General features: G+C 53.2%; 1 protein-coding gene across 2 annotated transcripts in view; it reads right to left on the bottom strand.

The window, feature by feature from the left end:
* SAMD4A (sterile alpha motif domain containing 4A) overlaps window positions 1-15,601 on the bottom strand; it is a 97,718-nt gene that overhangs the window by 18,216 nt on the left and 63,901 nt on the right. For both annotated transcript variants that reach the window (XR_005701201.2, XM_040066093.2), the window contains exon 4: window positions 680-943. Coding sequence is in view for 1 of the 2 variants with exons in the window: in XM_040066093.2 (XP_039922027.1) it covers window positions 680-943 (264 nt within the window). In the remaining variant the exon portion in view is untranslated. The remainder of the gene's footprint in view (window positions 1-679; window positions 944-15,601) is intronic.

Raw genomic sequence — 15,601 nt, 5'->3', positions numbered from 1 at the left:
CTGTTTATTCCTCCTCAGCCTGAAGTTTGCTCCGCAAGCAAGCGGGGTTTATTTCCGCCTTGTTTACCACCAGAACCACACATATTTATTATTGCCAGAATCTCTGTGAAAACGCAGGCATAGCGGGAAAACCGACCGAAACGCGCAGGTTAAATTCACTGCAAACAAGTATCCCGAGCCAAAACTTCCCCAAACGCTTGGTGGGCACCAAACACCGCGGCGGCAAATCGCAGGCGGCTTGCTAAGCTCGCTCCAAGCTATTTCTCACCGTCATTAAAAAAAGGAAGAGAAAAAAAGAGCACCACTCGCAGCCAAGAGCCACAGGCTATGGGAAAAAAATCCAGCTTTTTTGGAAAGCCGGCAGCTCCGAGGATTTCGGGGCAAAACCAGCCCCCCACTGGCACCCAAGTGTAAGACCGTCAGATCAGGACCAGCTGCTAGTTAAAAGCAAACCCAACGCATTCCCTTAAACCTAAATCCCTAAGCCGGGAAGAAAACGCCGGGAGGGCCCCGTTGGGTCAGGAGGATCCTCGCCCAAAACCCGCCGTCGGAGAGCGCCGCCGCGGCCGGGAACGCGCGGCCGGGAACGCGCTGCCGGGAACGCGCTGCCGGGAACGCCGCTCTTCCCCTCCTGCCTCTGGGTGCTGCGGGGGGCGTGGGGGTCTGGGTTGTCACTCACCTTTCATCCCACTCCCTTCCTCCTGGAATGTGTTACGAGCGGAAGGCTGATCTTCTAAATGTTCACTCCCACCACTTCCCGAAGAGGCTACACTGCTTTGTGGAGACAGGGGGGCATGATCGGAAGGGATGCACTGGGGTCCTCTAGCTCGTAAGTCCTCATGAGACATCCATCCATGTCCTAGAGGTTGGTTTGGCACATTCATGGGTGGGGTAAGGGACACAGAGCGTTTCAAAGGGCTGTGGTGTGTCTGGCCTGAGAGAACTGGAAAAAAAAAAAAAAATAAAATAAAATAAAATCAAAGAGGTTATTCCCCCCTCGCGGCCCGGGATGCAGCAGAGTCCCCCGAAAAAAAAAACCGAAAAAAAAAAAAAGAAAAAGAACCAAATGAAATTATAAAATGTGTGGCGGTGGTTGGCCACGGTGCCTCGCTGATGGCTTTGCAGCAGCCCTGAGCTCCACCCTGAGCTCTCTGCTTTGCCTCCTGGGAAGCAAAAAGGACGGGAGTACCTGCGAGGAGATGGGGTCACACGAGCCACGCTGGGCTGCTCAAGGAAAGGTGCTGCATGGATTCCATCTCTAAGGAAAAACCATCAGTCGAGCAATTCTGGAGAGTAAAACTCCCCAGGATGGGCATGTCCCCGCAGAAACCCACGGGACGCAGCTCTGTCCTCCCTTTGGCTTGTACCCCGAAGCAGGAGCACTCACACATCTCCCCAAATCATTGCAAGGGTACTTCCCATCCATAGGAATGTCTCAGCCTTGTTGAGTCCTACTAAAATCCCAGGATCACGGGATGGGTTGCTTTGGAAAGGACCTCCCAGATCTCATTCCAACCCCCTGCCACGAGCAGGGACATCTACCACTAGACCAGGCTGCTCCAAGCCCTGGCCAACCTGCCCTTAAACACTTCCAAGGACAATCTGTGTTTTAAGCACTGAAAAAAGTATTAAAAGATTGTTCTGCTTGCTTAACAAAATTCAAATTCCGTCACTCAAGAGCCACTAAACTAGTGGTTTAACCATAAACACAGTGGATGTAATTTAATGTACAGATTTAGGATGCAAACCAGGGAAAATTTCCCCGCTCCAGGAAAATCTGAGGGCAGAGGGGTCAGAATGATCTTTCAGCCCACAAGGAACAGAAGCAAAAACTTTTCAATTTTTCTTTCCAAACCAAATTTTTAAACTGCATAAAACCTGGGGGAAATTCATTGTTCTCAAGGCTTTTCCATCTAAAGCACCAAAGCCCTAAAGCTCCTTAATCCCCTTTTTTTCTGCATTTACAGCAGTTCACCCAAACCACTCAGACTCCTGTCCATGTTATTATTTAATATAAATGAGTCTTGGTGGAAAAACCCCAGCCAGGTGCACTGTGCTGCAAAGGTTAAGCCAGGCTTAATTCCCAGCTCAAGCCTGGGGGAAAACCCACCATCAAAGCCATCTTGCTGACCAGGAGCGGGATGAAAATGAGGCAGCAGTGGGGTTACAAAAGGAGGGGAGAGAGAAACACCAGAGCACATTTGCATTTATTAACCACCTGCAAAAAGCAGCTGGTACCACAGGCAGCTGCTGGCTGAGGCCAAAAAAACCTGTGGATTTCTGTAATGTTGAAATAATTCCTACTTCTGAAAGGGTTTTCTTGTGCCAACACGTAACACCGACACCACGCTCCGCAGGGAAGCAACTGGGGTGGCTTATGGGGAAGAATCTGTTCCCTTCCCATTGAAAAACTACACAAACATCTTCCAGAAGTCTCTTGGCAGAAAAGGATGTCAATGAGATCCTGAGATTGCTTCCAGAGCAGCGTTATGATTCCTAAAGCTGTGATGTGATGCATCCGGATGGGGAAATAGATGGATTTCACAAGGTCTTGGCCAAGCTTTTTCAGCTCTTGGCTTTGCGATTGTACCCCTAAAAAAAATCCTCCCAGGAGGAAAAAAAATTATTTAGGATTTAAAACCCCCAAAATACAGGGGGAATTATAGGGAAAAAAATTGGATAAATTGGTTAAAATTCATCATCAGGGCTGAGCATCGGCTCCACGCCACCCAGAGCCCTTCTGTGCCTGCTGCCCCCAGCCATGGTCACTCTGCCACGGGGAGAGAATCCACCCTGGATTTGCTGTAGGAAAAACTGGTTCAGGAAATATTTGTGCCCCTCAGATGAAGGAGGGATGCAGGAGAAATCTCGAGGAGGACTGAGGTTAATTAATTGTCCCTCTCCAGGAGGCGAAGGGCTGCCCTGCTAATCCAGCTCCTACAGGGTGTGTGCGGACCCTGGTACCCAGCAGCGCTCACACCCCCCTCTCCCCGCCAAAACCCTGCACACGAGAGCGTGTTTTTGGCACAAATCCAGCCCAGATTCCTTCACGAGCAGCAAAACCCCTGCAAACTGCCGCTCTTCCGTCTTCATTTCACGTCCCCTAATTAGAAGCCGGTGTCGGCTGAAGGAGGAATAACGAACTCCAAAGGATGGCCAGGGACAATTAGAAACCATCCAGTGCAACAGATAAAAATCAGCTCCGCTTCCTTCCCTGAGACAGCGCAACGCTGGACCCGAGAGAACCGCTCCAGAGAACGCGTTTTACTGCGCCGGGTCTTTGCTGAGCTGTGAGTCGGTTCACACAACCCCCCGAGGTGCAGCAGGGATGATCCCTCTGCAGAAGCCCCCAGCTCTTTGAAACCCCCCCAGCTGCCCTGGGGACCAGACTGAGATGATTTAAGGGCTTTCAGCACTGGCCTAACTCTAGGGTCTGCCTTCTGGCTGTACCAGACACTGGTGATGACGTGGTTCCTCGCAAAATCTCTCACCCATTTCCACCAGCCCTAAAAACGCTGAGAATCCTGTGATGGCACCCCTCTTTTACTTTCCAGGGGATAATAAATGCCCACATTTATTATATTTATTAATAATATTTATTAATGCTGCTTCTTGTGGTCACACCCTCAGTTTCTTGAAATAAAGAGGATGTTGGCTAATTATTTCCAAAACATCTGTTTATTGTAGGTCCTGACCTGAATTTCACCAGTCTGTGTGCTTTTTGGATGGTCCAAGGTGAATCCAGGGCTGCTGCTGGATAAAATAAATGATCCACGTGGGCTTTGACTTCAGCAGAAGGAAACCAAGTGTGAGTTTGATCACCTTACGCTCAAGCCTCCTTTTCTTTTACAACAAAAATACTAAGCTTTAATTTCCAAAGGAAATCTAAGATGTTATTCTGGGGCTGGACAAGCTCCCAGGAGGTGGCTGGGCATGGCTGCCTCTCCGAATGCTGCTCTGAGCAGCCAGGGTTGTGCTCAGCCCACACCAGGCCAGGTTTCCTTGCAAGAAACTTCTCCACGACCTCCACGCTGGGATCAAGCTCAGGGTGATAGTCCCAGGTAAAAAAAAAAAAGAACAAAACCCAAACCAAAAGTAGAGGCTGGAGAAGGAGTGATGGCAACAAAGCTCCGCATCACAGGAGGCGGCTGCTGACCACGCTGGGAGCATCCCTGTGGCACCACCCTCCCCCCAGGCAAATCCAGATTTATCTCAGACCAAACCCTGGCTGGGCTGGCAGGCACCACAACGCACTGAGAGAAACTCTGAGGCTGCAAGTGCTCTCACCCCCTGAAGCCTTGGCTTTGGGGTTTTTTTTTTGGTTTTTTTTTTCTCCCCCTCTCTTCCCTTTTGAAGTGGTGCTGCCTATTTTGGGAGGCAAGGGCTGATTTCAAGAGGGTTTTTGTTCGCTGAGGACCATGTGGAACAGCGTCAGACATTTGTGTTGTGGTTTCTCAGGGTTTTGGGCCAATTTTTTTTCAGCCTGAGAAGGGAAAAGCCGCCCATTCCTGTAATTAGAGCGGCTTTGCAGGCAGACCTTCCTCCACGCAGCGTGGGACGGCCGACAAGGGGCTCACTCTCCCTCTGCCCTCCGTGAAACCTGGTTTGGAGTGCTGCAAAAACTCCTTGCAAGGACACACGTGTGAGAGCTGCCAGGGAGAACCAAACCCAGCACCGGGAGTATTCAGAACGTCTCCAGTCCCCTCCACGCCCCAGGGTCCACACATCAGGTTACAATTCCAAATAACACCTTCCCCGTGCCTGCAGAAAGGAGAAAGCGCTGCAAGGTGCGTGCTGAACTCTTTGGGATTTTCTTTTGTTGCTTTTTTATCTAAAAGCGGCACTTCTTGGTCGCAGAGCCGTTTTTGGTGCATGCTCGGGCAGCATCTGACCACATCCGGCTCCTCTCCTGGTCTGTTGGTACCTGGAACAGCAGCCTGACCCCAAAAGTGGGGATGTTTTCAATCCACGCAAGGTTTTGCGCAGCCCGGAAGCTCCCCCACGGGGAGGGAGCACGGAGCAATCCCGTGACAAAGCAAACCCCGAGTTCAGCTCAGGGCTCCCCTCTGCCTCCTCCTTGCTACCCCAGTCACGGCACATCCTCTCCTGCAGGAAGGCTTCCCCGTGCTGGCAGAGCAATGCCCAGGGCTTTTCCAGCCTTCCTTTGCCGGGAACCCTTGGAAAGCGCTGCCGGTGGGTCACACTGCCCAGCTGGCACCCAGCCTCCTTCCTGGGCACCTCATTCACCCGCTCCCCACGCTGCCCCAGGCAGCTCCAGCACGGCCAGGGCAGGACCTGACGGGACATTTTTCGGCTCAACATCCCCTAAACCTTGGAGCCTCTTCTTTGTGCCTTTTTTTTTTTCCCCTTTAATGTCCCTGTGTTCTGTGGCTGTGACTTTGTAAGAGCTGGATAATCCATGTCCTGGCCTCTGAACCGTGGGCAGATAGAACCCACGAAGGGGTGAAATTCGGGGTCCTAAATCCAAGAAGCCACTGGGTATAAGGGAAATGGTGGCATTAGGAAATCAGTGGTATTAAAAAGAAAAAAAACCCTACAAGCAGAGTGCTGCCTGCAGCAGAGAAATGGGAAGAAGCACAGACTGCAGAAAAGACAGTCAAGCGAACCTTTTTTAAGAAATGGCGTTTTCAACCAGAGTTTCCTGTTCAGGAAACTGGACAGAGAAACAAGAACCCGTTTGTTGCTGCTCCCTGCGAGCAGCGCACGCCAGGCCCCATCCAGGCGCAGCGGGGAAGGAACCCTCCTCCCAGGGGGGTTTTGAAATCCCCTGCGTGGCACAAACACACGTGGAGCTGCTGTTTGGCTCCAGCAGGAACTGCTGTGGCTGGTATTTACTCGTTTGTGCGGCAGCAGGAGCGGGGCTGCATCTAAAGATGTGCAAATCCGGACCCTGGTGGCTCCAGCAATCCCACGGGATGTGTTTCTGCACGGAAGCCCAGCTCGTCCCACCAAGCAGCAGGAGCTGCTTTCAAGCTCCTTCATGGAATCCCGGGATGGTCTGGGTTGGGAGGGACCTGAAAGAACATCCAGTTCCACCCCCTGCCATGGCAGGGACACCTTCCACTCTCCCAGGCTGCTCCAAGCCCTGTCCAGCCTTGGACACTTCCAGGGATCCAGGGGCAGCCACAGCTTCTCTGGGCACCCTGTGCCAGGGCCTCAACACCCTCACAGGGAAAAACTTCCTCTTTAAATTCATCTAAATCTCCCCTCTTTTAATTTAAAAGCCTTCCCCCTTGTCCTATCACTATGAGCCCATGCAAGAAATCCCTTTTTCTCTTCTTTACGAGCCCTTTCTACGTTACTGAAAGGTCCTTGCTTCCCACTAGAGCATCCAGCAAGGTGGGAGCAAGAGAGAATAGATGTGAATCCAAGCAGGATTTAACTCACAGCCAGAAGAATGCATGGAATGGTGACTCAGGGAGGTGGGAATGGGTGGGGATGGAGGATTAGGGGTATGTTGGAAGGAGGTGCTGCCCTAAACCACGAGTCCCTTGGGGTAAACACAATGCCCCAATGTCCAGACCAATAAATGCCTTTTTTTCTTCTAGATCTATACACAAACCACAGAAAATCAGTGTTTGTCCCTGGGGAGTCCCGGTCCATTAATATCAAATGCTGCTGTGCTGAACCAAGCCTCCCTAATTATCCCAGAAAATAGCTTTTGCTGTGGGCTCCTGGGAGAAATTCCTCCCCTGCTCACGAATGAAGCCACATAAACAGCCCTGGGATGCAGAAATTCTCCTTCCCAAAGTCCTTCTCCACCCAAAAGGGGCGTCCAAGAACATCTCCTTGGCTCAAGCAGCAGCCAGGGCTCCCCACTGCCTCAATCCCTGGTCTGAGGAGGCTTCCAGCACCATCAGCTTCCACCGCACGTCACATTCCAGACGCAGAAACCCCTCCACCGTTTCGGGAGGATGTGCATCCTGCACCCAGCAACGTGCAACCTGTGGAAGACCGGGAGTGAGAAACCAAGGGACTTAAAGCGGGCAGGTGAAGGGGGTGAATGTGAAACCTCTGGAATTGCCCCAAGAAACGGGGATCCAAGAATCCCTGGAGTCATTAAAAAGCTGTGGAGGGAGAGCAGGGAGGCAGAGTGTCTTTAGCAGTGACAAAATACGTGAGGAAAACGAGTGTCTTGTGTGAGGTACATCCCACAGTCATCACCCAGACCGGAACAGGCCTGCAACCTCTTCCATCCTTCCCAACTCACTTTGCATTTTCTCCTCCCTTAGCTCTTTTTAGCCACTTTCACTCATCCACAAAAGCCACCTAATCCCCCTCTCTTGTAGGCACCATGGCACAAATTTTGCAGGACAAATGCTCAGTGTTTCAACTTTCCTTGGGCCTTCACCTCTTGGGAACTCACACACTCCACCCCGAGCACCTTCCCCTTCCACCTGGGCTGGCCATGTCTTATTCCTTCTCCTCTATCTCTTCCAAAAGCGTAAAATCTTACCAGCTCCAGGAGAAAAGAGAGGCCTGCAGGGTCTCTGAGGCCACCAAGGGACAAAGGCAGTGTCCAGTTCCCCACAGGAGAGGATGCGAAAGATGGTGCCCATCAGGGACACCTCATGACAGGGGGAATGGCGTCTCACTGACAGAGGGAAGGGTCAAACTGGAGATTGGGAAGGAATTGTTCCCTGGGAGGGTGCTGAGGCCCTGGCACAGGGTGCCCAGAGAAGCTGTGGCTGCCCCTGGATCCCTGGAAGTGTCCAAGGCCGGGTTGGATGGGGTTGGAGCAACCTGGGCTAGTGGAAGGTGTCCCTGCCCACGGCAGGGGGTGGAACTGGATGTTCTTTAAGGTCCCTCCTGACACAGATCAGTCTGGAATTCTAAAATCCCACGACTCCCAGCCCCTGAGCTCCTGCAATGCTCCCCCAACGATCCCCAGCAGCGACGGGACAGGCAGCGTTGGTATCATGAACCAAGTACTAATTCCTTCCCGTCACCGCTCCAAATGAACCCAGCTCAGCTTTCCACCTCCTCTACATACCCACAGCGGGCGCATCCTAAAAATCTGCCTTCATCATCCTCCAAAACATTCCTGATTGCTCAGCTATTGCCTCGCATCGGAGTCATGGCACAGCTCCCCGCGCCCGCTAACACGAGACCGCATTGCTCAGCAATCGGGGGGACTATGGTTACAAGGAAACATCGAATGCACAACTACCAGCCTGAAATAAAATCGCATAACGGATGGGAACAGCAAAACTTGAGGGGAAAATAAAACAAAAATTAAAGAAAAAAACAACAACAACCCCGAAAAACAAAACGGCTTCGAGGCTGCCAAAACAGAGCCATTGATTACAGCGCTTCTGATCCATTTGCATGCAGAGAGCTTTGCTTTGGAGCCGAGATGGAAACAGTCTTAATATAGCTGGAGAGAAAATATCCTCCTTGCACTCTCCTAACTGCACTTTGATAGGAAGCAGCCACAGAGCAGATGGTGCCTATATATAATCACCAGACCTATTATCCCAGCCTCTTTTAGTAATTTGAAGGATGTGATAACCACAAGGAGAGCAGCAAATATTCCCCCTCCCTCCCTCCCTTCCCCTGCTAATTAAAATATCCAAAAAAAAAAAGAAAAAAGAAAAAAGAAAAAAGAAAAAAAAAAGGGGGGGGGGAAGGAAGCTATAATTATGGTAACGAATAAAAGAATTTCCAAATGAAGTAAATAACTATTTTGTGCACTGCTCCTTTTAAACCAGAAGTCAAAAGTTAATTAAACAGCAGCGTGTTAGTGAGTCAGGAGAACACAGCAAGTCCCAGTGCAGCGGGGAAGGAGGCTGGAGACGCTCTGGATGAACCCAAAGCACAGCACTCCCACCCCTCCTGCCACTGCTCTGCAGATGCTGTGTGACGGTGGGGGGAAGAAGAGCTCATCTCCTCCCATCCCTCTCCTTGCCAAAGCCCGGGGTTGCACGGATTCGAAGGATGAGCAACGGGAAGGGGATTCTCTCCAGGGGTTTCTTGGTGCGTGAAGATTCTCAGGAAAACATCACAAATGTGATCTCAGCGATGCTTTGAGAGAAGGCTGGGGAATGCCGGTGCTGAGAGGAGGTCAGGGAGAAGCAAGAAAGGTTTGAGGAGGGAATCACTCATAAGGCCCTTAAGGGATGTAAGTTAATAGTGGAGGTGCTGAGGAACATCCCCGGCTCCCAGATGGAGCCCTCAGTCCCCTCCAGGGGTGGTGCAAAGTGCAGACAGGAACCCACAGGTGCTCATGGGGTGACGGGAAAAGCAAAGCTTCCCTCGGGAGAGCAGCAAGCTCCCGCGCACGGCGCGACCACGGCTCGCTGCGGTCTGTGCCTGCATCCAACAGGCACCAGGGCAGCTGGGAAAACACACCCAGGTCTAGGAGGGTCCATCCATCAACGAAACCTCCCAGAGAGAGGAGACTGCCCAGGGGTCTGAGAGAATTACTGGGGCTGTCTGACTTTGCTCCACAACCCGGAGAGCATCCACCAGCTGCCCTGGCGGCTTCTGCGCCGCTTCCAGGTCAGAAGCGCCATGCACTGGCGACAGGAATCCCAGGGGCTGCAGGATACACACAAAACCATTGCTGCTGCTTCCAACATCCATCCCTGAGACACCCACACTGCTGCAAGGAAAGTGGAGGTGGCATCAGAGCCACAAACTTCCATCCCCCCCCGCCCCAACTCGCACGTCGAGGACAGCGTCCCACCCTCCCACCAAGGGACAAGCACCACATCAGCAGCAAACCCACGGCAGGCAGTCCCTGCCCTGAGCACCTACAGTCGCTGGTTGCACTGGGATTTCACCGGCTGAGAGCGGGGGACAGCCCTGGCTGCTGCTGGAATAGATCCCCACATCAGGGGGCCTCGTTCCAGCCAGGAAGCTGCGGAGCCATCGCTCTGCGAGCAGGGGATGTGAATTTGGGAGCAGTGCTCTGTAAGAGAATCACGGAAGATGCGCAGCTGGAAGGGACCCATAAGGATCACTGAATCCAGGCCTTGCAGAGGACGTCCCAAGGATCCATCCCGTGCCTGAGAGTGTTCAAACACTTCTTGACCTCTGTCAGGCTTGGGGCCGTGACCACTTTCCTGGGAAGCCTATTCCAGCAGCCAGCCACCCTCTGGGGGAACAGCCCTTTCCTGATACCCAGCCTAAACCTCCCCCGACACAGCTTCATGCTCTTTCCGTGTGTGAGCACAGACCAAACCTTGCATAAAGGAGGAATGAGCTGTGCGATCCCAGAGGACACACGTGTGACATGCCCACCCTGGGGACAGCCACCTGTCTCTGGCTGGCACCCAGCGCTCCCTCTCCTCCTCCCCATCCACGCACACCGACCACCACCTGCTCCATGGCTCACCCAACACAGGGCAGCCTGCGAGGGCTAAGGAGCCCAGAGCACAGGGATCACTGCAAGTGCCTGGAAGCATCCTTTGGTGTCAGAAGGGCTGGTTCAGGAGCCCTCACACGTGTCTGCACTGACCACACATGGTCATCAGCCACCCATGGCATCACCACCTGGTGCAAGTCACCACTGCACCCAGCCGTGAGGTCTGCTCTCCTCTTTCCTTTGGGACACCCTGCTTCTGCCTTTTGGTGACACCTCTCCAAGCATCGTGGCTGATGGGGGTCAAGCAGAGGCACAGCCACAAGATCTATCCTGCTGCCCATGTGAAAATCCACTTGCCAGAGCACACCCATGGGAAACGTGTTCCCTCCACCGCCTGCTCACTCACTGCCTGGCAAGCCAGGATCCCTCCTGCTCCACGCCCTGCTACAGCAGGATCAGCACAGCCCAAAAGCTGCAGGCTGCACATATGCCCCGTGCTGTCACTTGTTCCTGAGTGAGAGCAGAGCAGGCATGGCAGCGAGGACCCTGCTCTGTCTCTGTGCTGTCTGATGCTTCAGGTAACATCAGCTCTGCCTTGCTAACCTCATCCCCACAGAGCCATCTGTATCCCCCCAGAGCTATCCACACCCTCCCTGAGCCACCCATACCCTGCCAGAGGCATTGGAACCCCCCTTGAGCCATCCATGTCTCCCAGAGCGATCCATCCACATCCCCCAGGGCCACCTGCACGCCCCGAGAGCCAACAGCTGCTGGCAAGAGACTTCTGCCCCATGGCTGCAAGGATGGGCACCCCTACGAGCAAAGCTACCTGTGGTCTGCAAGTCCTGAACGAGCACGACAGGAGAATCACCCTTCCAGATATCCCGGCTGAGTGTTCTTCAGCGGCTGATGGGTTACTCTAAATCACGCTGTGAATCCGCCTCTTCTTCCTTTCCAGTGCAGGTTTGGATGTTTGGAGACAACAGATGAACCTGGCCCGTGAGCTTGGGTGTCAGTCTAGAGACCCTGTGGAGGTGACTGAAGGTGGGACCTCAGCATCACAAGGAGCTTTGTCACTCAGCCAAGAACACAGTGAGAAAAGAGATCCTTTGGGAGCAGAGAAGTGAAGGGAACGTGCCAAACAGGCTCAGAGGAGGATCCAAATGAGCAGGGGCAGCTAACCTGAAGTCTCAAGGTTAGAGCAGGAAGGGACACTGGCTATAAAACACGCTCATGAGCAGCAGCAGATCCTTCCCAGCATTGCTGACACTTCAAAAGGACATTGCTCCTGCTCTCCACCACCACCACTTCCACCTCCAGTGCTTGATGGCCTCCAGGATGAGGTGGGTGACCACTCATCTCACTGGCTGAGTGATGGTCTGCAGAGCATCTGTGCCTCCCAGGGACAAAGAGCTTTGAATTTAGAGAGGGGGCAGAAAATCTGTATCTGCTGTTCAGTGCTGGAGTAGAAGATTAGGGATGGACTTGATGATCTTAAAGGCCTTTCCCAGCCTAAGTGATTCCATGACTCTATGTTGTTCTCACTCACAGTCCTGTTTGCTGCTGTACTGACGTACATGGATTTCAGCAAGTAACTCTGCTCACACCTGATCTTCTCATACAACAATTCCGAGTTCAGCCTACAGGATTAGCAAGATTTTGTTTCACTGGGAATTTGACAACGCGTGAGACTTCTGGAAGTGTTCTCTGCCCGTTGTGTGTGACACTAGAGGGCATGAGCAAGACAACAAATGCCCTTGTCTGCCACCACTGAGAAGCTCGAGTGTAATAAAGGCCAAGGAGCCTTTCTCAGTCTATCGGTCAGAGAGAAGCAAAGCAGACAGGAGAGGTGTCCCCAGCTGGCAGGATGAGTGCCGGAGCGCCAAGTCTCAGCAAGGCCAACCGAGGAACAATTTTCTGAAGGCAATTCCGAAAGCTAATCCACCCCCGGCAAGAACAGGACATTCGTTTGCCTCACTGCTGTAACCTCACGAAGGCTTTTTCATTTTTCTCATGACATGTTTTGCTAAGTCTGCATGGGAGCAAATGGGGGAGGCAAACACAGGCTGAGGACACACAATGCCCTCCCTTCAGGTGCTGCTGAAATCTACTCAGAGGACAACAGTTTTCCAGCTGCCCATCAACCCGGCACAGTTCAGGGTGGTTCCTGTGGGTGCACACACGCAGTTATCACCCAGCTCAGTTCAGGGGTATGGCAGCAGGCCTGTCTCCAGTGGTGGGCAGCGAGCTGCTGTAGGGTAGGGGAGGGAGGGTCAGGAAACCCACACGCTGTCCATGGCAAATGAAGCTTTCTTGGTGCTTTTGGTTCCACCTCAATCCCGTGATGACTCGGGGAGAGCTCCAGCACGTTCATCTGCCCCCTCACTGGGGATGCCGTAACTGGAATGGCAAAATCCTGCAAGCCGTGTCACACGCACAAGCCAGGTTCTGACACACAGCCCAGCAGCTGCAGAACTGCCTGCAGGGCAGGATCACAGAACCTTAGAGATCATCTGGTACCATCCCCTGCCATGGGCAGGGACACCTTCCACTAGCCCAGGTTGCTTCAGTCCTGCCCAGTCTGGCCTTGGACACTTCCAGGGATGGGGCAGCCACAGCTTCCCTGGGCACCCTGTGCCTCTCCATCCCAATTTCCTCCCAATATCCAGTTTAACCCTGCCCTCTGTCAGTTTGAACCTGGGCTGGGGTGCACGGGAGCAAGAACCCTGATCTACTTCTCTTCAGCTCTAGGACAAGCTGGAGATTTTTCTTTTTCAGGACAAGAAATTTGTCCAGGTGAGTGCTCCTCCTCCCTTGCTCTGCTCGCTCTCCTTCTCCTTGTAGACCAACACCACCAGTTTTCTGGCAGGGACTCCCATGGGAAGGGTGCAGCAGGCCTGAGCACCCGGGATCCTTCCCATCTGTGCAGGAGCACAAGGGTGGCTCCAGACTGGCAAAAGCTTTGCTGGTCCAGGGATCTCTGTGCTCCCTCTGAGGGGAACCCAGGAGTGCAGTGCCACTGAGACACCAAAGAGTGCCACATCCCTCCAGTCTGAACACAGTGCCAACGCCTGGGACTCCTGCTCTGCGGGATATTCCCTGGCAAGGTCTCGGACCGCTTCTATCCCTCACTGACTTTACGGCCCAAACGAGACCACGGTACCTGCAATCCTCCACCTCAGCACAGCTAACGACAGGCCCTGCCCTGCCTCCGCGCAGATTCCCTTCCAAGAGGCTGGAAAACGCAGGGCTAAGCTGTGCTTCCACCTGGGAACAAATCCTGTCGTGCCATCACACCCTGCTCGGGCGGAGCCGCTTACAGGGGTAGGGAAGGAGCTGGAGCCCCCACACTTTGGAAACAAGCTGCTTCCCTCTGTCCTTTCAGAGTTTCCAGGCCGTGGCTCCGTCACGAAGGCGTTGTGCAACCCCAACATTTTGCAACCGCTGCCTGACCTGGCCACAGAGCCAGGAGCCCAGGCTTCAGCCCGTCCCCCAGCTCCAGCCTCCTCCCTGCCCAGGGCAAGGCTGTCTGGACTCCCAGCATGCTAAAGCTCGGTTTAAAGCTGCACCTCAAGCTTTGCAGGAATTGCTGATGCAGTGGATGGGAAGGAGCACACGAACACCACAGAATCCCAGAATGGTTTGGGTTGGAAGGGACTTTAAAGCCCATCTGGTTCCGCTCCCCTGCCACGGGCCAGACACCTTCCATTAGACCAGACTGAAAACTCATCCAGCCTGGCCTTGAACACCTCCAAGGATGAGACAGCCACAGCTTCTCTGGGCCAGCTTCCATTGTATGGGGTGAGTCTGCATCCTCTGATCATTCCAGACTCAAATTCATCACTCAGGACACTGGTCCCACCCCTGGGACACCACCGCTGTGGTAAATCCAGAGTGACTCCTTCGGAACACTCCAGACTCACCTCCTGCAACACCTGCCCAAGCCCTGGCTAAACCCCGGCTAACCCCTGTCAGTGCAGCTATGGGAGAGCTGGAGATGAACCAGTCCTGAACCAAACCTCCAAGCTGGAGTCTAGGTTCACTCAGAGTCAAGGACGGCACAAAGCAAAACATCACATGAGCTCCACCCACCCATATTGAAGCCCTGTGCCGTGCCAGCCTTAAACCCGATCGTGCCACAGCACCAGAAGAACGCAGCTCAGGCAAGATCACATCACTGCCAGCCTTAAACCCGACCGTGCCACAGCACCAGAAGAACGTAGCTCAGGCAAGATGACATCACTGCCAGCCTTAAACCCGATCGTGCCACAGCACCAGAAGAACGCAGCTCAGGCAGGATCACATCACTGCCAGCCTTAAACCTGATTGTGCCACAGCACCAGAAGAACATAGCTCAGGATAGATCACATCACTGCCAGCCTTAAACCCGATCGTGCCACAGCACCAGAAGAACGTAGCTCAGGCAGGATCACATCACTGCCAGCCTTAAACCCGATCGTGCCACAGCACCAGAAGAACGCAGCTCAGGCAGGATCACATCACTGCCAGCCTTAAACCCGATCGTGCCACAGCACCAGAAGAACGCAGCTCAGGCAGGATCACATCACTGCCAGCCTTAAACCCGACCGTGCCACAGCACCAGAAGAACGTAGCTCAGGCAGGATCACATCGCTGCTCTGGGAAAGACTCTGCCCCATTCTGGTGGGAGGAACAGGCAGTGCCTTTGCAGGGATGGGTCGGGGAAGGTTGTGCCCTGCAGGGTGTTGCTGGATTAATGCACAGACAAACTCCTCAGAGTAAGAGGGACAACTTAAAGCTAATAACAACACAAAAACCTAAAGAAACACGAAGGAGCTGAGGGCTTTGCTTTGGAATAAAAGATTAATAAACATATCGATTGAGGCAAGGGGCTGGGACAAAGGCTGACAGCAGTGTTTATTTTTTAGCATCTATCTGTGGACTTACTAGGCTTTTGCCCAAGCCAAATATTGTGTTAAGGAAGTTTATGAACTGACACATGAAGTGTGGTTGGGTCACCTCCAGCTCAGCCCCCGGCTGTCTGAGCATGGTGCCACCAAAATATGTCTGCAGGAGTTACAACAGCTTAACACGTGGGCCTAAACCATCACTAGCAGAGGATGATGCAGCCAAGCAAATGGCAGAGACTGAGGAGGAATTCAAGTAAAACGTAAGGTGCAGGGCTGTTGGCACACCCACAGGTGTTCCTGTTGCTGCTGAACACACCGAATCCTGGGAGAATTCAGGAAAACCCCCAGCACTGCAGCAGCTCAGGCACCGCTGAGCAGTTCG

Source organism: Hirundo rustica, chromosome 6 (genome assembly GCF_015227805.2).
Source record: "Hirundo rustica isolate bHirRus1 chromosome 6, bHirRus1.pri.v3, whole genome shotgun sequence".
Lineage (NCBI taxonomy): Eukaryota > Metazoa > Chordata > Aves > Passeriformes > Hirundinidae > Hirundo > Hirundo rustica.
Note: the sequence above shows the minus strand (reverse complement) of the source record. Positions and strands in the feature narration are given on the sequence as shown.